Source organism: Syngnathus leptorhynchus, chromosome 7, assembly GCF_054491065.1.
Source record: "Syngnathus leptorhynchus isolate UIUO chromosome 7, UIUO_Slep, whole genome shotgun sequence".
NCBI lineage: Eukaryota > Metazoa > Chordata > Actinopteri > Syngnathiformes > Syngnathidae > Syngnathus > Syngnathus leptorhynchus.
In genome coordinates this window covers 3,690,881-3,712,596 of record NC_141201.1, presented here as the reverse complement: position 1 = coordinate 3,712,596, position 21,716 = coordinate 3,690,881, and the positions used below count along the sequence as shown (strand labels likewise).

The 21,716-nt window shown below is 42.4% G+C and overlaps 3 protein-coding genes across 9 annotated transcripts in view; 1 reads left to right on the top strand and 2 right to left on the bottom strand.

Moving 5' to 3' along the window:
- Window positions 1–21,716, bottom strand: part of igsf10 (immunoglobulin superfamily, member 10) — an 83,915-nt gene that overhangs the window by 20,144 nt on the left and 42,055 nt on the right. The window lies entirely within an intron of this gene.
- Window positions 667–20,693, bottom strand: LOC147054196 (succinate receptor 1-like). The gene is made up of 2 exons (XM_085915676.1): window positions 20,637–20,693; window positions 667–1,854 (listed from the first exon to the last, which is right to left on the bottom strand). The coding sequence occupies exons 1-2, from the start codon at window positions 20,691–20,693 to the stop codon at window positions 904–906; spliced, it is 1,008 nt and encodes a 335-aa protein (XP_085771802.1). The 3' UTR covers window positions 667–903.
- Window positions 15,391–21,716, top strand: part of LOC147054195 (muscleblind-like protein 1) — a 33,242-nt gene continuing 26,916 nt past the window's right edge. For all 3 annotated transcript variants that reach the window (XM_085915933.1, XM_085915932.1, XM_085915934.1), the window contains exon 1: window positions 15,391–15,496. The gene's annotated coding sequence lies outside the window, so the exon portion shown is untranslated. The remainder of the gene's footprint in view (window positions 15,497–21,716) is intronic.

The window sequence follows — 21,716 nt, the reverse complement described above, 5'->3', positions numbered from 1 at the left end:
ATAATAACTAAGAATATTTTCCACTGGCAATGTTGTTCTATGGTCAACGTGATGAAGATGACAGTTTTGATATGCTCGGCTATTTTCACAAACGTCTTGAGAGCTTTTCACGTTCTCTTGGGATTTATTTGACCTTCAGTTTTTTTTTATTTGAGTCTGTTTTCTTCCCAGCACAGCCTTGACCTACCTCACAGATTTTCTCCCAACAGATGCCTCACATTGGCGCTGGTAACACTTGCCCTTTCCCTTTCTTTCATATTTGCTAGCAGAGAAGCTTTTCTGCCTGGCCATCATGCTATTTGACTGGCTTCTTGATGAATCAAAGTTTTGGTGCGTTTCAGTTTTGATGTCTGTTTTTTTGTGTTCAAGACGCAGTATGTAAGAAACTGCTGCAGTGTTTCTTGGAGAGGAATGATTTATGGGGTTAATAAGTAAAGCTCTAATCAAGGACTTTCCATGCATAAATATTACTACAACAAAGAATCAGACAAAACATACACACAAAAAATCTCCCCCAAAAATTTACCAAAAAAATCCACACAAAAATCACGTAAAAAAAATGGCAAAATGTAAACAAAAAAAACACAGACAATGTTTGAAATAATATTTTATAAAAAAAACAAATAGTGAACTTTAAAAGTCTGAACATGAATACAGGTTGTAATGAAGTCAGCCACTGTAAAATGTAAAAGCAGCACAAAATGGAGTCTTCCAGTCTGCTTACTTCACATCGAGCAACTTACGTAAATAATCTTTACTTACATTTATCACTTAAAATTCCCTTTTCACTCAGTGAAATAAAAGCTTAAAAGCTGAGTTCACATGGCCAACGCTGAGGTCTGGTGAGATGATGACATGCATGTTGACAGTTTTTTTGAAAATGTGCTAATTATTAAGAATTTGTCACACAGGCTCTCTTGGCTGCGATGTCTTTCTGGCCAGCTTTCGAACTTTTGCCAGCAGGAACTCCCGAAACCTGTCCCCCATGAGGAAGTAGAAAACCGGGTTGATGACGCTGTGCAAGAAGGCCAAAGGTCGGGTCAGAATGTAGAAGCCCTCGATGTACATCCTCGTACACAAGCGCGTTTCCGCCCAGGCCTGCCGCGATGCTATCCTGACGTTTCTCATCACGTGATACGGCGTGTACAGAACCAAAAACATGGCCGACGCCGAAGCCACCGCCTTGAGAGCGTGCTCGTATTGCGCGGTCCCACGCCGAAAAACCGTTTCCTGGGTCTGCAGTAGCTTCGCAATCCGTCTGGAGAACCCGCAGAGTCCGAGAAGGGGTAGAACGTAGCCGGTTAAGGTGAGCCCCATGCTGTAACCCAAAACGCTGACATCACCCTGGAGGCTGGCAAAGTCATTGCAGCGACTCCAGTTTCGACTTTGCAGGTCCTGGAGCATCAACGCGATCATGGGGATCACCTCCACGTTGACGGCGAGCCAACTCAAGCCGGTCACGATCAGCGCCGCCCGAGGCTTCAACAGGAAGTGGTTTCGCGTGGGGTGTCGGATGAGCAGAAAGCGATCCATGCTCAGCCAGACCATAAACAAAATGGATGAGTAGAGGTTGACATGCAGGACGTAGCGGTTGATGACGCAAGCGTAGTAGCTGGTTTCTTTCTGTTGGTTGGCGTAGAGGTAGGAGAGGCGTGGCAGCGTGCACAAGAAGATGAGGTCAGAGACGGCTAGGTTGAAGAGGTAAACATTGCAACTCTGCCATTTGGGCAGGCAAAAGAGGTAGCCGAGGACAACCAATAGATTCCCGGGGAACCCGATGCAGAATTCCAACCCGTATGAGGGCGACAGGTAGAAACGCTCGAGCACATCATCGATTTCTGTACAATTCAACACCTGGGAAAATCAAATTGTTTTCATTAATTTTGTTTATTTTTATATATATGAGAATATTCCGAGGATTTAGATTCATTGCCATGAATAATTATCAATTAATTTGATCATCGTTTAAGTTGCCGATTAATCGTTTCATTGTTGTACAAGCAATGAAACAATCAAGGCTGACAGAAATTATTGAATCCGATTCAAAGCGAGTAACTTTTAAAGTGGACTCACCATTGTGACATCCAGCCGGTGTTAGCGAAAGCGCAAATAAGTGGTGAGCAAAACAAGTGCAGAGTGCAGCCTACTAACTGCAAAGTGGAAACGGTAAACACTGAGCGCTGCAGGTACTGCTGACTTTTATGAGTTTTTTGGGGGAAAAAAAAAAAAAACACGATGAAGGAGCAGTCTCATATTTCCCAGCAGCAAACACAAGGCCGTGTTTGGTGTATAGAGAATAATAGCGAGTTGCTGATTTCCATTTGTAAGGGTCGATGTCGAGTACTTTTTTCACGCCAATTGCACAACTCGTGAGGTTGATTCGGACGTGTGTCTCGCTGCATATTTTGGCAACAATGACCACAATGTTGGTCTGCCTTTTGAAAGCACATGATTCACTGCTGAGAGACATGTGAGAATTTTTTTTTTTTTCATAAAAAAGAAAGCAAAGACAGGGAGCGTAATCTAGGTATAACACAATCCGTCCATCCTCGGGAGACACGGTCTGTGTGGGTTATTTGCTTATATTACCAAAAGCTTAAGAAATAATTTTGCGGCATTCCAAAGTTTTACTGGTGTAGGAAGCCTTCCAGTTGAAGGTCACCAATGAGGTACGCAGTGTAAATCCTTTTTATCAAGCGACATTGAATAGCTCCGCGCGAGATAACGGAGAACAAATATTTGTGGAATATGTGAGAAGTTCTCACTGCAAACTACCCAGAGTAAAACAAGAAGACCGTTTCGATACTGACGCAGAGTCGTTAGCAGAAAACTGGTTTTTCAGCTTATCTGTGAAATGTCTCATGGGATTGAGTTTCCTTTGGTGATTTTGGGTCTATTTGCACAGCCCTCCGATCTCCGTAGCTTTTCGACTTTGCCATTGAAAGGTTACTGACAATGATGACAAATATGCAAAGTTATGATGATAACTGGGAAAAAAATGTGCTCTTTTTGAAGAATAGACAAATATTTTGCAAGTGGTCATACTTTTGTGGCTTGTAGAAAACACCTGAAGCACATTATCATCTTACGGAGGTCATCAAGTGGAATAATCCCTTTCCCATCGAGGTTCCAGGCACCATTTTACAGAGCATAAGAGCTTCCTCTAGTGGTGGATGCGCATATGCACGATTTTACAGTGCAAAAATGGGGATCACACAATTGGATGTATTCATGCAGGAGTCTGTAAAAACAGCATTTTTGTGAGGTGGGAAGGGAAACCCTGATCTGGTTACCAGCCAAATTGCAGGGCACATTTTTTATCACTATTATATGAAAAAAATGGTGCTGAAAATGAGCTTCTTTGCGATAGTACTTTTCAAAATCTTAATCAGATGATGTGGAATATTTTTGGAAGGTTATAGTTTGCTTCGTGTATTTCCTCCTCCCACAGACATAAAAAGGGAATCAAAATTTTAGACACAGTAAACAGCAACAAGTGACTTGTGATACCAAAGGAATTCGACAGAGGGCAGCAGATAGCCAAATCTCCAATATTTGCCCAACAAGCCACAAAACGCTACCACGTGATGATCACAGTAATTTATGGTGAACACATGTTTAATTGGAATCAGAAAAGAATGTCAAATCATTAAGTTTCTTGGAAAAAAATGACATTTACTAGGAGTGATAAAAAAAAGCATGCAATGAGACATGTTAAGAAAAAAAGAAATCATGAGGGATTGATTTGTCAAGGGTCAAGCTGTGTCAATTAGTGTGTCACCGTGACCTCATTACTTTGTGTGCGCGTGTGTGTGTGTGTGTGTGTGTGTGTGTGTGTGTGTGTGTGTGTGTGTGTGTGTGTGTGTGTGAGAGAGCAAGAGCGAAAGAGGAAAGAGGAAATCGAAAGTAGCAACATGAGGTTCATTCTTATGCAATGGACCATTTGACCTCTTATCTGACACAGTCAACAAGGTCATTTGTTTCACTGGGAAACATAAAAATCCACAAACGTAACAATGTCAGTTTATCGGATGGCAACGGAGTCAATTAAACGTGCTCAGTGTGTCACGTGCTGGCCCATTTTGAAAAGAGGTCTCCCATTAGCCTTCACTGTCCCACTTGCGCAAGGTGACACGTTTAAAAGCTTTTACCGCCATCATTCAGATGGCGACTTAATTGGATCAAAACCCAGTTAGCGTCTTTGCGTAATAAAATAAAAGTGCGATAAACCACTTAAGAAAACATGTCACAGCTTTAACTTTAATGCTTCGTTTTCAACCCAAAGCGCCATTCGCGATAATGTCGGCTTATTCCGCACTTTATTCGTAATGCAACAAGCAGCTGTGTGATTTACAGCCCCACCCCCCCCTACACGACAACCCAAAGAAAAACAGTAGCTTGACTGTGTTCTCTAATTTTCCACAAAGCTTTGTCGCTTGTTTTTCTGCGCATTAAAAGCGGCAGCTGTGTGAGCGCGACACGGATGCGCTCCAAACACCGACATCTGGGTGTCATTTGCCTGGCGTGTTCTTCTCACGCTCGCCATTCATTTCAGCAGGTGGCATTTTCACGTTCTCCGTACAGTCGTTCACCCCCCCAACCCCAAAACACACATACACATGAACACACACACAGATCCAGTCCACATAGAGGCTTTTTCATGACCGGGACCGCACTCGAAAATAACGACCCTCTTGTTCAGTGTCTTCGCTTGATGACATCATCGCGTTGGGAGCAGTGAAGCGACTTTTACGACGTGGGCCTAAGGACGTTTTCACCTTAGTACTCGGCAGATTGTTTTAATGGTACTCATTAACGCAGCGGCTAAACTTTGTATTTAAAACAACCACAGAGCTAAAAGCTTCCTAGCTTAATGCTAACACATAATGGGGAACAGCATGGATGGGCTTACGTATAGCATCTATGCTATTAGCAATCGATATTTAGCATGTGCATTTTGTGTGTGTTTTGGCAGCAGAGGACAAAGTCTCCTTTCGCCAGCCATTGTCGAAGTACTCGACTGTTCTCCTAAATAACTCTCCCGCAGGAATGTGCCTCTGTCTGCTGCCCGGTAACAAAAGAAGGGACGTTCGGGGAGCTCCGGTTTTAATGTCTCTCTAAACGCTTTCTCCATCCAAAGATGTTTTTTTTTTGTCTGGGTTGAGTCATCCCGTTGGACTTTTGCCGTCACCTCGTTTATGAGACCAACGTCCATTGAAAGGATACATATTGCTAGCCGGGAGTCAAATAATTAACCCATGTGACACAATTGCACTCCAACTGTTCCCCTATTAGCGGCATGACATGGCCGCGCCTCTTTCATTTCCTCTCTCTGCGGGGTCGGAGGTGTCGCCCCGTGACATTGCTTGTCTCATGGTTTCACCTCCGCCGATTGGATTATTCGAGGCTCATATTGACCCACCGGCTCGCCCTCTTTGACTTATGTTGTGTGAACGTATGCGCCGGGGTGGACCTAAATTGGATTTTCTCACATATACGAGACGCATTTATGATGAACCCGTAGCAGATTTTCATCATTTTCTTTTATTTGCATTTATAACTCGAGGCGTGACTTTTTATTGGTATTCCAGATATGCTCTAGCGGAGTGACGGCGAATGGCAATGTTTGCTCGTTTATTTATCTCCACGGGTTAGATTGCCATAAATGTTTGTGTGGACATTAATGGTCTCCAGGAGATGAAGCATTGCCGCTTCAGTGGTGCCATTATGGCATTTGCAGAATCGGTTGTGTTATTTTTAACATTGTTATCCTCTCAGGTAATATTAATTGAATCAAAATAATATGAATTAATTAAAAGAAATGAATTTATTTTTAATAAAAAAAATATTTGTATTCTTATAAAATTGTGTGTGACTTATTCCAATCCATGAACTTAAAGAAGATGAGCGGCATATGCGAAGAAAAAAAAAAAACATGATCCAAAAACTCCAACTAGAAAGGCAGCAATGTCCAGTGAGCAGGCTATTAATAATTTAACAGTGTTTAATATCATACGGAGAGCTGCTTGGAACGCTATCAGAAGAAGAAGAAGAACATCAAGAAAACTGATGGAGTCTCCCAGACAGTGTTTACATTATTACAACTATCAATAGTATCAGGCTTCTTATTTGCACTCAGATTTTCTGAAGGTTTTGGTCGTTTTGCGCCACAAGTTTTTGCGTTAAGTACAAAATACAAAGCTTAAAATATGATAAACACCAACGTAAAGTTTGTGCTACAAAAAAATTGGGACGATGGTTTCTGAAATGTTTACTACATAATGAAACAAACTATGCATTTTTTTTAGCTAACAGTAAAGCACGTTATGATTTCTTGATTAAGATGTCAAATTTATTTGTTTTACCTGAGCAGTAAAAGTTAATTTTAGCGGTTAAGGGTAAACACAGATCTTAGACGGAAGCTCCCTGGACTACCCTCGCTCTCTCATGCGGATCCGGAAAACTATTGCTGCTGGCGGCGCATCAACCGGCTAAGCTTTTTGCAATGACCCGCTGCCTCTACAAACAGCTTTACAGTATCCCTGAGCCCGAGTCGGGTATTTTGCTCTCCCCTGTGTGCACACACTCCACCTTAGCTTCCCCCCCTGGAAGAAAGCTCCATCCCTATTCTTTTTTTTTTTTTCTGTGTCAACCCTGCACACAGGTAAGTGTGCACCTGCCTTGCTGTGTTTACATAAACACAGATGGTGTACGCACTCTTAAATGAAACATCAGGGTGATGTCATTCCGAGTGCAGCCCGGAGGCTGAGTTTTAGCATTCTGCGCATGCATGACAGGGGAGTAAAAAAAAAAAAAAGACAAGAACCATATTACCAAAATATAGCTGCATTAGTAGTCTGGAGCAATATCATTAAACCACGAAGCAAAACTAGCAGAGCAAAGAATTGACTTATCTCCGACAGTCAGCTTTCATCTAGAATCATTAGACTCTGCCTGACAACTGCTTCTGTGCTGCTCCCCCCCTTCTCGTTATTCCGCTCTCTGTTTCTGCTTCTCCATCAGACACAAACAACGTGTATATATATAAAAAATAAAATATATATATATATATATATATATTTTTTTTTTTTCTTTATAAATAATAACCATAACTATATATATATATATATATATATATATATATATATATATATATATATATATATATATATATATATATATATATATATATATATATATATATATATATATTTATTTATTTATTTATTTTTCTCCCAAAGCCACAAATCATAGTGAGCAACGAAAGGCCAGGAAAGCGAGCCTGGGACGCCGGCAAAGCGAGCCTGGAAGGAAGTCCACTGTGGTCTGGCTCGCTTGTACTTGGAAGCCTTATGAGGTAACATGGCTTTGACACTACTACGTGAAGTCAATCCAGATGCTCTTCTCCCGAGCTTATTCACTGGAAGTGGCTACATCACCAAAACCACGTATTGAAATAAGAGCCATTTGAAAAAAAATAGATGATATTGCTCACTTTTAAGTGACACTGACAGAATAATAAAGACTTCTTCTATGCAATCTCATTAGATGGTGCAATGTTGTGGCCAGCGAGCGTAGCTTTTGCTCCCTTACCTGAGGCATGAATTATGCATATTAACATTAAGATGTAAAGCTTTCTCTCCGGTGGTTGGAGTTTACAATGAGTTAGTCAGTGCAGAAAAGCGCTTCCATTCCAGTCAAATTATGTTCTTTAAGGAAGTAAGGACACAATTAAAGTTGCCGCATGCACAACTACATTTGAAAATAAAATGAAATTCTGCAAAAAAAAAACAAAATATATTTATGTTGGTATCATGGGAAATGTAGTGCCGCTCTGAACTGTCGCCTCTCAGTGGGAGTTCCACATAACAGGATTGGATATGCTGTGCTAATGCTATTAGTAGCACATCTCAGGATTATGTCACAAAACCAGAAAGGAAGAGGGCGTGACAAAAAAGGAAACTCGGATGGATTTGCATGTTTGACAGAACGGCAAAAAAGATTAAAAGGGGATATACGTACACGTCGACTAGCGCAACCGCTACTACAAAATGTTGTGTGAGCTGTTTTTGAAATTCCATTTCACTGTTACAGTACACCTGGGATTGGAGTTAATTAAAACAGCCAGCACCTCTTGGAAGTCGACTTATTTTTAGCCAAAAGAGCAAAAATGTCACGGTTACCCAAACGAGGGACAGAAGATAACGAGTAGCTCCGCTCATGTCAGAAGATGCGCTGTCTGCTGCTTCTAAGCTTGAGCAAACATTAAAGAAAACCCGAGAGGATGACTAAATTGTTCCCCGCTCACTTCGATTGATTTCATACACATGCGGTGCCATTCCCGGGATCAACCGAGCAATTGGCCTAATTAAAATAAGTCGCCAAATTGCCATCATTTCAAAAATACTGTTTTTAATTTTTGTTTTTTATTTGCCGCGTGTGAGTCATCTGGTACCGCTGAGCCGCAGAGCCCAAGGAGGCGCGGATTTATCGTAAACCGCAAGGATGGAAAAGGATTCCGTGGGCCAAGGGGATCACATGAACGTGAAACAAGAGGAAGAGTATGGATCCAGGATAGTTGGAGCTGGCTGCAGATGATCCCGCTATCCCTAAAGGCACCCCCGAGTCAGCACATTGTCAGGTATAAATCTTGTGCCTCGCGAGTAACACCAAAGTACAGATTGTATTCATAGACGTCGAAATATTTGGAAGTACGGGCTTCAAAGATCGGGACCGAGTTTGACAATGATGTCTATCCAGCAGATAGAGATTGTTTTTCCTGGTTATCTGCCACTTGTTGCCAGGCAGACTTTACACGGCTGTTCCATTAGCCAATGAAAACACAAGACGGACTAAAGGAACCGCTTCCAATGTGTCCACTTGTGCGGCCATTTTGTTTAGCTGATGTTATTTTCAGAGCACTTCCGCATGTTGCCAGAAAGTCTTTCTCTTATTCATGAACAACAGGACAAGATCGGCGAGATCCTCTTTTATGGGTATCAACTGAAAAAACCCTCTAGTCAACAGGCGTCAATGGTAGTGGGGCGGAGCCAAAAATAAAAATTACAAACCCAAATAATTCTTCAGAAAATTCCTCTAAGAATTTGTTGTATGTTTCTTACCAGGCACATGTGGAAATGTTGAAAAGAATTCCCAGAAATATCGAGAAAAAACCCAAAAATCAAGAGTGGGGGGGCCAGTGCCCCTGCAGCCCCCATATCTAGCTCCGCTAGTGGTCCCACCTACTAGTGAAGACAAGCACTACAAAAAATGAATAGATAAATCCACAAATCTTTCCAGCACGGCTATATGAATTCCCAACTGTAGAGCCGAGCCCACTATTGATCTGGTGACTGCACCCGGGATTTCCCTTTGGTTTACCTCTGGCGTGTGACACCGCATTCATTATGAGCATTAGTAGACAAGTGCCCGCTTTCAGCCTTCAAGCAAGGTCATGATGACTTTGGCAATAATAAGAGAAGAAAAGATGTTCTGATGCTTGATATTTTCCTCCAGTGAAACATTGTGACCATGTGGACTTAAACGGGAAATCCAGACTGTATTTTGCCTGAAGGCTGCTCCCGGGATTTTTTTTTTCTGTAAGCTATCACCACCCAAAAACGCTTCCTAGTTGGTGTCATTCATATCATAACAGTTACAAAAAAAACATGACATGAGTTCCATGGAAATTTTCCTTCAGTAAGAAAGGTTAAAAAAAAAGTTCTATTTTGTCAGCTATTAATTACCTTTCCAAACAAATTTATTTTCCCGCATTAACAAGCCGCAAGAGTTTCCAATTATTCCTGAAAAGACGAATCTTTGAGCGTCAATCACTTTTTTTTTTCTTTTACGCTCAACGACATAAACAAAGCAAACAATCAGTCTTTGGCGCTCTGTTATCCTCAGCCCGTCTGTGTCCCGTTGTCAGAACACCTGTTGTTTTTGTCAAAAGTGTCGTTCATTATCCGCCCCTCCCCCCTTTGCATCTTTCTTCCTCGTCTACACGTCTTTCACAATCTCGAGATGCTCCTCATGAATATTTCAATCCCTCGCAACACGACTTGGCTGATTAGCCGCCTTATTGCTATCTCCTTCTTTTTCTGTGAATTGTAAGATCTGATGAGATCCCCGTCCAGTTACTTGAGATAAAACATCTTTCTTGTCTATTTTCCTTCTACCAAAATGTTTCCCTCTCCTCTAATTCCAGTGAAGAAAAATGAATATTGCAGTTTGTTCTTCCCGTAATTACACGTCTACATGGAAAATATTATTTTAAAAAAAAAAACGAGTCTAGTACAGGAATTAATTCCTCAGCCACGGCTATTATGCATGTGCCTAACGATTGAGCTTAAGGGCAATAAATCATTCAAATGAGCAGTGTGTGTGTTTCTAGTATCATACGACACACAAGTCTTCACACGGACCGAGCAATGAGGTTGAGAGTGGCGCGATTGCGCTGTAGGATTTACAAGACCTGAAGGACAGCGGCAACCTTCCGCCTACTCCGTCTCCCTGGGAGACGGCGGGGAGGAAGGCCCTTCAATTTCCTTCCTTCTCTTTCTTTGTGTGTCTTGTGATTTAAATCCAACTCAAGGTTGGATAATGATGACAGTAATTCCATTAAGGCCTAGCCTGTCTTGATATATTTTCTTTTTTTGATACGCCGCTTGCGTCGAGCCGCTGCCTCTCGTTTCATCTGAGTGTCCAGCTGCCGACGCGAGGTCTTATCAAAGTCTAGCAGGCCCTTTCGTGGATGTTAGCATAGAGAAGAGAACTATTAACGGCAACTATATCCTCCACACACACATTGCATGTCCTCACCGCCCTGTTTATCGCGCGTGGCAGAAGCAACAGTTGGTGAGGATATTTCGGCAAACAAAGCCGTGTTGTTTTGATGTTTTCCTCCTGTCTTTCCGCTATGTAAACATTAAAATAGAGGGCGGGAGAAAGTGGAGGTTGAGGGGGAGGCTGTTGCCACAGCAACCGTAGCTGCGGTGGTAGTCGCCATGACGCTTCTTCCGCTCGGGCGAAGATGCGCTTCTGAGTGGATGCGGATTGTGTGAGTTTAGAGTTTTGCTTTCCATGCGGGAGGCGAGGATATCCCTCACCCCCTCCCTCTTTGTATCAGCTGAGAGTGGGCGAGCAAGAGAGAGAGAGAGAGAGAGAGAGAGAGCGACGCCATCACGCAGCGACCGCCGCTGTCGTGCACATTCATCAGTTGGTCTCGCGGGGGGTTGGGGGGGTTTGTGTACTCAGCCTCTCTCACACATACACACACGACTGCGACAAGACGACAGGTAAGTCCTATCGAAAATAATCTTGTCTGTTTCCGCCTTGTGCGCTGTTGTCAAGACAGCGCCATCCATTATTAGGAGATTAAGTCAACTTGTATTTAATGGTAGGATTTTTTTTTTTTTTTTACAACTTGTGGAGATGGTGTTATACATACTATTTTGAAAAATAATTGTGATTTTTTTTCCCCTGATAATTTAATATGCAATTATTTGTCAAGATCCTTTTCTCATGTTTTTTTTTTAAATAAATACATAAGTTAATATGTATCACAATGAAAGACTAAATGTTTTGGTGTCATAAATTGCGCTAAAATAAAAGCAACTCAACCAAGAATTAATTTACGTCAGCCATTTTATTTATCTACTTCGATTGGAGTCGCTAACTTTCTAAAAACTTTGACTTGCAGTTTTTTTTTAAGTCTTTACTACAACATCATAATGTTTAGTTTATCTGTCGGGTGCAAGATTTTGTTTTTTTAAAAAGTCACTAAATATTGTGTCATGAATTCATTGAAGTTATGCCTCAGTAACCTGCTGACTCAGCAAGTGTGCTTGTACATTTTCCTAACCTACTCTCTGGATCGACTGTCGACTTTGAGCAGACTTGGTTACTCTTACCCAAGATTGGGTTGATTACTTGAACCAAGCAGATTAGGCTGAAAATTGGATTTGGGCTGGCTGAAGTCAATTCAATGAAACACTTTTAAAAAATTGTTTCCCACACAGCCGTGGTGACCCGTGACGGAGGAGGTTATCTCTAAATACAATTAGTTAAGTGAAGCTACAGGGCTAACCTGATATCCCATTTCTTGCTAACTTAAACTCATCAAGTAAAGCGACAGGGCTAACCTGATAACGCAATTTTTGCTAGTTTAAACTCATCAGCCTGGTTTTTAGCCCGAGTTGGATCAAAATCTTGACTCACGAGTGAAATTCGAAACCCAAAGCGCTTGATCTCTTGCCCCATAACTTCAAACGTCGTCTTTGAAAGGTCATTGTGTGGTTTTAGCTAGCAGACGCCGGCTGCGAGGCCGCAGCGGCTCTTGAAACGTAATTACCTTATTAAGGGACTCAAATGGGAGATTTTGTTTCTGGATCATGTGATTCCACCGAGAAATCATGTTTCGGTCTCGTGTGCAGACGTTCCGCTCGGTCCAAATAGGCCCTGAGTGAAAAATAGCTTCCAAATAGAAGCTAAACGAATGGGCGGCCGAGTCGGGTTACACAGTGATCCCTGAAGAACGCCGGCTACATCGACGCTCATTTCACTTATATTGGCCTCGACGCGGTTGTTAGGTTTTATCTGTTATCGGACTGCCTGTGGCACGGCAAGAAAATATGAAAATAACATGCAGATCGGATGTTAAGTCTTTTGCATTTTTCGTTAGCTCCATTTAGCTCACGCCACTCTTCTTGTAACTATAAGCAGCTCAGAAGTGTGATGACGTTTTGAGATTTGTCTCAAATGTAAAGTGCATTATAAATAAAATATATTATGATTAAGTTAAACACATATCTACATATATTACGATCATTTCATGAGACGTTTAAAATCATAGTTGGGTTAAGTTTTTCAGACATAAAAGTACGACGATTAAGAAAAGTCATAAATATTCAGGATGTTGGGGGAAAAAAAGTGACGTGAAATCCATTACAACCGAGCCGAGACCACTTAAAGCAGATCACCTTGTTGGAAGTTTCCATAAATATAAAAATAATCATATCTGTGAGCTTCTCTAGCTGTCAGTTGAGCTTTTTGGCCTCGCTTAGCATCAAAGATGATCGATGGCTCCAGATGTCGCCGTTAAATTCTCGCTCTCTTACTCGGTGTGTTTTTTCCTCTTACGCCTTCCTCGTTTTCTTCTTGGAATAGGCGCCGGTGGCCTTTTTAAGGGATCGCAAAGAAATGTTTAGCGAGCGTACATTTTTGCTCACACCCTCGTTCTCCCTAAACTGACTATCTCATACACTTCTAATATCCTACATCGTAGGTGTCAAACCCAAGGCACGGGGGGCCAGATACGGCCTGGCAAACCATTTTATGTGGCCCGCAAAGACAAATTGTGCATTGACTTCATGTGTCAATACTAAAATTGTCTTCACGAATAAAAAAAATAAAAAAATTGCTTAATCTTTATGTGCTTTCATGTTTTTAAAAAATGTAAACAGTTTTTAATAGTCTCTGATTTCAAAACTAGTTATTCATCAGTTTGCTGCTGTAGTCTATACTGTATATAATATAATCTATATACAAATCACTATTTGACATCTCCTACTTTCACCTATTTCAAATTTCCATTCAACTTTAAAGTCATACAAAATCTAAAACAGAAACATCATTTCAAGCCGGGTGTCTTCTGTTTGAACCCTCGGCATTACAAGTAAACACAAATCCCGTTTGGAGTGACATCACGCTATGTATTTTTAGAGTCCATCTGTAAACAATCATAAGCTTGTGATTTCAGTGCAATGCCTTGAAGGCGCTTCGAGGGCCTTTTGCGAGTCAGACGGGGAGGGGAGGGGGGGGGGGGGCGGCGCTTGAAATTGTCATTTCATATCGTCGCTGAATGCGGCGCTTCGACCGTGGGGACGTATTGTAAATATTTATACATGCGGTGTGCAGGTCCATCGTATGAGCTCTGGGGAGGAGGCTCCTGTCAAATCACATACACACAAACTCACACACACAAACACACGAGCCAATGTAGTGATAAATTCCCAGCACATGACTTGTTGCAGTCACACGTCAGTGAATGTGAGTCACTTGGTAACATCCACCTGACACACACACACACACACACACTCACATGCACCTGACGTAATGTTGCTGGAGTTTGCCGCCATGGCAACAGTTGGGACTCTTGCTGTCCCGGAGCGGACGGATGCTGGAGAGGAGGACGGTGTGTTTATTACTGCGTCACATTGAAAGGTCTTTTTAACACAGGATGTCCCAAAAATTACAAATATTTTGGGGATATATGAATAGTTATCTGCACATACTTGATTGTAGAGGTGCTTCCCAAAGCAAATGGAATTTTGACGTCGATATCCGTCGAATATTGGGTTTGCATTAGACTCCGACAAACAAAGTTTGAGCCAGCGTTTGTTTTTGTCACACAAAACTTAATGAATTCAAAAGATGTACAAATTGAATTCTTGAACGCAGCCCAGCGCCACTCAAGTCTTGTTTGTCCCTCGACTGTTGCCAAATGTTGATGACAGCCGTCAAACCAAATGGAATCGCTGGCCAAAACATCCTTGATGAAAAAGCCTTTTGTTTTACCTCCAGCGTTTCATCTTGGAAACATTTACGGCAAAGCATCCAAAATCCGGTGCCCTTTTTTTTCTTTTTTAGACTTTTAAAACACCGCGTGACAAAATTCCTACGCCTACCTGTTGAAAAACGTTTTCGACGACAACACCGACAAAACGTCAGTCAAATGAGATGTTGAACCAAAAAACTGCTGGAGGTTTTTTTTACGACGATGACCCTTTGACCCCTGGAATCGATTGACTTCTCTTTCCATTATTTCCTTTGGGACAACATTGATTCCAAAGTGAACCTCCGTCCTTTCACCTATTGTCTTCGACCTTGGCTATGTTTACCGTGCTTTTTTTTTTTTTTTGTCCTTACTCTGCTCTCGTGGATGGAAAGTGAAAAAGGGAAGGTGTGTGGGTGCAGGTGGTAAAAAAAAACAAAAAACTGCATCTGGCTGCAGATGGCGGAGAGACAAGGACGAGGGAGGGGCCAGAACATCTGAGGCGCTTTATTTTCACACTATATAAAATCCTCGGAGTCGACAGTAGAAGTTTGTTCAAGACCCCCCCCTCCCCTCTCGACCTCACGCCCCCTCTATTAACCTCCTCCCCTTTCCACACCTCCTCCTTTCTGTATACGACCCCGGCCGTGAGATTCCTGCTGCGGATAAATTGTGTGTGACACGTTTAGCCTGCGCTGCCTTAGATGGAGACGGCGTGCGCGGCGCTGAATGCGGCGAGTCTCTGCCAAGGCGGAAGAGGGAGTGAAGGGCGGGCGGGCGAGCGAGGGAGGGAGGGGAGGAAGAAGGAGGACGGGAAAGGAGGAGGAGGAAGGAGGGGGGGGGAGGCAGTGACAGAGGGGAGAGGAGTGCCGCCAAGCAAGCATGAGGTTTTCACTTTCCATTCTCCTCTCAGCAGCAGTCAGATGAGAGTCCTTGCGCACAGTAAGTCTGTTTACTCTCCGTGCGTGTGCGTGTGTGTGTGTGTGTGTGTGTGAGACACATCGACAGTGTGTTTGTGTGTGCGTTTAGACACCAGCACGACTTGTTTCTCATTACTCACTCCCGCTCTCTTCTGCCATATCACTTTTTTGGAATATTTTACCAACCATCTGGATGTCAGTGGGATGGATCCCTTGCATGGATGTGTGTGTCTGTGTGTGTCTGTGTGTGTAAGTGTGCATATCTACATGGCATGCAGATGGGCAGCGTGCTTCTCTACTAATGTGCAGTAGTGTGAGGCGGGACACTTAATGTGGAAAAGAGCTGAGCGGACAAACAAATGGGCGAGCGTCAGTGTTTAATGTTGCACGGAGTTGTTGGCGTGCACACACACACACATTGAGACATTGACACACATCCTCAGTTCTGGCAGACTCTATTTCTCACACTCTTCCAGTTGGACAGCAGTGTTGTGAGTCCTACTGTTAATGCTGTGGATGAATGACAAAACACACACACACACACACACACACACACACACACACACACACACTATTGGCAGCCATGCTCAGGAAAATATGAACACAAACAAATGCACAAACGCACACAAGTAGTCCCGTATTGAATTTTGCATTAGTTTGTGATGCAAATTGACAGCACTTTTGTTTGAATTGTTGTCAGTCTTTGGCTACTTGTGTGGTTGCTCATGCAGGTGGCTCCCACCCAAAGGTTCATTAAAGGCGACGTTTTGATGCAGAGGCGTCACAGAGGAGGCGAACGAACGCCTTCCAAAAACCCGCCGCTACCTTTGAAGGGGGAAAACGATAATCGCCGCTTGCCTGGTGTTTGTTTACTGTACAAAAAAGACTTCAGATCGGATCGTATGATAGTTTGCTGTTGTAATGTTGTCATGTGCCGATTGATCAATGATGTCATTGATTGGATCCGCAAAATAGGACACTAGAGCAAACACAATCTCATTCACTCTAGGGACATTCTGTGCTGCCATTGGTAATAAATCAATGTTGCCCAGCATATACAGTCAGATTGTGTCCCATTTTTTTCTAATGTTTGTAATTAAGTTTGGCTATTTGTGGGCCTTTCTGGTGTTTAAAGAGATTGGGCGGATTAATCCAATTTTGATTGGACCGCGGATCATTTCGTTTTTTGGTTGTTGTTTTTTTTTTGCTCGATTTCATCAATGATCAGCTCCAAAATTCGTCATCTGCATTGGGCTGTTGTGCAAATATCTGCACTGCATCTGAACATTCTGGAAGATTACAATGTAGCCATATGGCTGGTGAGTAAAGAGGACCAAAATTGGCAAAATAAAAAATAAATACATGTCAAAATAATCAAATATATATGAAATAAAATAAATTAAAACATACATAAAATTATATTTAAATTATATTTCTTTTTCCATTTATTTTTATTCTTTTTTTATTTGAATTTATTGGATTTATTTGAACTTTTGTTATTTGTATTTTCACAGATTTTCTATCATGTCATTTTTATTTTATACCTTTATTATTATAACTTTTTTCACCTTTATTTATTTTGACTGATTTTGTCCTGTAATACAGAAGAAAATGTTATTTGAATGGTAAGAAGTTCACTTGGCTGACTTCCATTCAAGTTAATTTCCCATTCATTGACAGTGTCTGTCTCCGTATGTGTTTGGCTGGCAACCAGTCCAGGTTTTTGTCGTAATGTCGGTGGCCAGAGGGGAGAAAGTTCCATCAACTCCCCCAATTTTGTGTCCCGAGCTCTCCGCCAGATTATCACGTCGACGAGTGCTAACAACCCTCCAACGCTAGCAATTGCTCTCCCTCTCATCCCATCACTTCCTCGCCCTCCTTTTCTCCCGTGACTCGTTTGTGTTTCTCTTTTAATGTCTGCTCGAGAGGAAAAAAAGGCGTCGCCTCAGATCAGAGCAGACAGACTCACAAGGTCATTGGAGGAAAGAACAGCATCTCAAATCTTTCATGTTGGGAGAAAAACTGGATTGGAATTTGTGGAATTACGTGTAAAAAAAAAAACAACAATAAATCTGTCAGCCTTTCTCTTCCTCTGGCCCTGAAGGGTCATCTGCTGAATGCAGATGTGTGTGAACAAAGTCAACATACATCCAATAAAAGAGCAAAAAAAAAAAAAAAAAACTCTCGCTGTGATCAAGGTGAAAGTAGAAGAAGGTGATGGGGGAGTACGACACAGAGCACGCCACGGGCATTTAGAGAGAGACAAAAATGGCCGAGGGGAGTCCTTTGAGAGCATTTGGCGAGTGGCAACATCGCAGGCCAGTCACTCAATGGCGTGTGATTGCTATTTTCCCAGCAGTCTGTAAAGCTGTCGCGCCCCCCCCAACACACACTCACCAAAGATGTAATCTTTGGTAAATACAGCCGGCCCCCTCGGAGTTAACCCGTCGTGATTTCCGCAGATTACCTTGTCAAACGTGAGTCATTAGTCATAGTCGAGAGAAGTGGACAGATTACTGCCTGTTTGGCCCTCACGCTGCTTTCGCCGAGATGGCTCCGGCTTAGAAAAATGACCGCACGGTGTTAAAAAAAAACAACAACAACAAAAACATGCTTATGTCAGAATGACATCGCTGTAGTTATGAAGGAGAAAGAAATACACCTTGCAAGGTCTAATGAGAGCCAGTACAAGTGGGCAGTTTTTCTGCCATTTTAGAGTGAATAGAGAGCAGTCATTACGTTGCAAAATAACTACCAGAACGGTCCCCGCAGGCACCGATTTTTTTTGGCATAGCACCAAATCGTTCAAGAGGAAGTAGTGACCATTTCACTATGCTGTCATACCTACTTATGAGTGGCAAACACTCCGATGCTTGGACCAACGTTTTAAAAAATTTTCGTTTAAATGGGTGATGTGATAGTCAAAACAAAATGACATGACGTGATTAACTCGCTAGTCGTGAATTACATTTTAAAGTCACGGATGAACTCTTTTGACACCTGACTGAATGGCGACAACGCTGTACAGTTGACGTGAGTTCGTAAGCTAGCCTCTGAACTGGATAGCATTCTGTACAGTTGATGTTAGGTAGCAGGCTAGTCATTGAACTGGATAGCATTCTGAACAGTTAATGTTAACTCGCAAACTAGCCACTGAACTGGATACGATTCTATACAGTTGACGTTAGCTAGCAAGCTAGCCGCTGAACTGGAAAGCATTGTGTTACAGTTGACATGAGCTAGGAGCTAGCCAATTAGATAGCACGCTTTATAGTTGTCGCTAGCTAGCAGGCTAGCCATTAAGTTTTGCTAAATGACTCAAAGAGACCCAGACCAAACATTTTACAAACACTTCCACAAACACAACAATGGGAGGTTTGTCTCCCAGTCTCTCCCATCAAGCAATCTTTTCCCAAATCCACTTAATTATCGCTTAAAATGTTTCGCATAGTTAATTTCCATCTTTTTTTCTAGGGTGGGACTGGAAGATAAACATTTTGGGGTATGCTGTATCTGGTGGCACAACCTCAAAGATAACAAGTAGCCTGGATCATATTAAAGATAGTATCTCCAGTCCAGATACATACACACTGCCATCCTTGAAAACAAAAAAACAAAAAAAGGTCATAGACAGTTGTCATCCATTCACCACCCGCATGGTAAGCTGATACTTCTCATCGATGCAAGTGAGCCCTGCGTTTGTTTCAGATTTATGAGCCTTTCAAAAATGCGAGTATCAAATGCCAAGAACTCTGACGAGGCATTTTAGGGCTTCTAAGTGAACACTGCTGTTTCTTTGCAAAATGGCCATTTTTGGAAATGGGTTTACGTCATCAAGATTGTTTTGGCCGCAAGTATTTCCGCCTTTAGTCACACGTTGGGTATCTTGCGCTTGTGGGTCATCGCTATTCAACGCGCTATTTCCTGAACTGGTCATGACATCAAAACTTACAAATCACATGGTATGTATTTTAGGACGACATGACATGGAGTCTTTATTGAGAACAAGATAAAAAAACGATGATAATAAGTATTGTGTCATCAAGTCAAAAGTCCCAAATGACTATTTCTGTAAATCCATTTAAAAATAAGTGCTGAAAGATATATCTTTTTTTTCCCCCTGCTTCTTACCTGACTGCATTCGACACGCCTCGCTCAACCGACATCAGATCATATCAGTACTCTTGCATCTGTCTCTTGTCTTATTTGCACGTCGGTCTGGCCGACAACACTAAACATCTGCTCGACGGAGGCAAAAAAAAAAGACTCGATGTACTGTACTGTATGTCTCTCTATAATGATAGCGGCTCTGTGGGCGAAGAAGGCCGTAAAATCACCCGAGGGAGCTTTTTTTCCGACTTTTTCCCCTTGACCGACCTCCCCACCTATTACGATTGCATCTCCTGCACTTTTTTATACCCGTTATGTCTCCGTCTGTCTCGGACGTTTACTCTGGTCATCCAATCCTTCTCTCTTCCTCTCGCCTTCTTTACACAGCGACGTATACCCTCCTCCATTGTTATTCCTGCGAGGAGCAGACCAGTCTGGCGGTGGCTTGCTTTATGTCCATGAACTCAGTGACACGCTCGTTGCCGCCGCCCGCCGCTGCTGCTGCTGCATTACGCCGCACTAGCGTTAGCACAAGCAGAATGTCTGCTTTTAAAATCCATCTACCTAGAAGAGGAAGCTAGAGTCTATCTGTGGCCATAGTTTTACTGGTCTGTGGTCTATGTGACATCTGAAGCCGTATTCCAGATATTTGATATTCAGTACAGAGCAAGCGATTCAACTGATTTCGGCACATTTGGGGGGGGAAAAATATTCTGCATATGTGTCTGTCTGACTTATTCGAACAGCGAGTGGGTGAAGCTGGCACTTTGCTGGTCTGCTGGGGTACAATCGCAAATTCTGCCTAGCAACAAGTGGTCAGGCAAGTGTATGGATAGTTTTTCCTGGTATGTAACCTAACTGCAGGAGTATTTTTTTTTTCTAATGTAAACATGACTGGACAGGGGGGTTAAAAAAAACAAACACACACACTGGGTTTGTTTTTTCAGATGAAGGAGAGAGTCTTTGCTCTCCAAAGAGCGATAGTCAATGTTAATCGTATGCACACATATTACTCATGCGCCAGAGTCTTGAATATCAATGGCGCTGTTGACCTTCCATTCATCTCCTAGCTTGCGTCCTCCCTCCACGATGCAGATCTGCTGCCTCATGCTTAGCAGTCCGCACTCGCGTGCGCGGGCGGGCGTGTTTCGAATGGAAATGAAGTTCAACGTTGCGTTGATGGCGCGATGAGTTGAGTTGACTTCATCCGACGTGGGAATGATGAACGCTCAAAGGCAACACGGGCAAGTCCAATCACAAACTCACGGGGGGGAGGGAGGGGGGGGGCGTGGCCTGAGTTATTGCTCGACATGGATTCTCGCGCCCGGGATCTCATTAATACGGTCGTTGCCTTGGCAAGGTGTCAGATCCGAGTCCAGCAAACAATTATTCTTCGACGTCTGATTTAATATATTCCTAATGAGGTATTTTTACATTATTATTAAACCTGCTTATATCAAAATATATGGAAAGCCTGACTCACAAATGAGCAGGCTGATTTTTTTTTTTTTAGTACAGCTTTGACATTTACCGTCTTCGGTATCGTTAACCCCCACTGATGCGACCGGTTACAAAATTGCGCAGCCGTACAGATGGGAAATGCACATATGCTCGCAACGACATATGTGGAAGTGGTAAAAAAAAATAATAATTGCGCAGCTGGAAAGGTGATAAGCTCGCATTGGAAATGCTGACAGCGTTGGGACACGTCCGTTGAGGGATGCTAAAATGTTAATTGATCTTTTCCATGGAAACAAGCAATCAGTGCTCCACACAAAGTTTGGGCTAATGGGAAAATATTTGGCCTGAAGCCATGACTGTCAATTAAAAACCTGGGCCTGATTGGGAAGTCAGTGAGGCAGATGAGTTTTACAAGTTAAAGCTGCACAATTGTAAAAGAACAAAGTTTTTATGGCTTTTTTTTTTCTTAATAGTACTGAAAAACATTAGATGTTAGCTAGCGATCTGGATGGATGGATGGATAGATGGATGGATGGATGGATGGATGGATGGATGGATGGATGGATGGATGGATGGATGGACGGATGGATAGAATTATGTTTGTCGTGTTTAAAACCGGTATGTTCTCTGATTAGGATCCCCTAAAATGTTCATGACTTAGTGGGAAGCCA

Coding starts and splice junctions, on each gene's coding strand:
- LOC147054196 (XM_085915676.1), bottom strand. CDS start 20,693: ATGAGGCAGCAGATCTGCATCGTGGAGGGAGGACGCAAGCTAGGAGAT. Junction 1,855..20,636: donor AGCTAGGAGATGAATGGAAG/GTCAACAGCGCC, acceptor TGATTTTCCCAG/GTGTTGAATTGTACAGAAAT.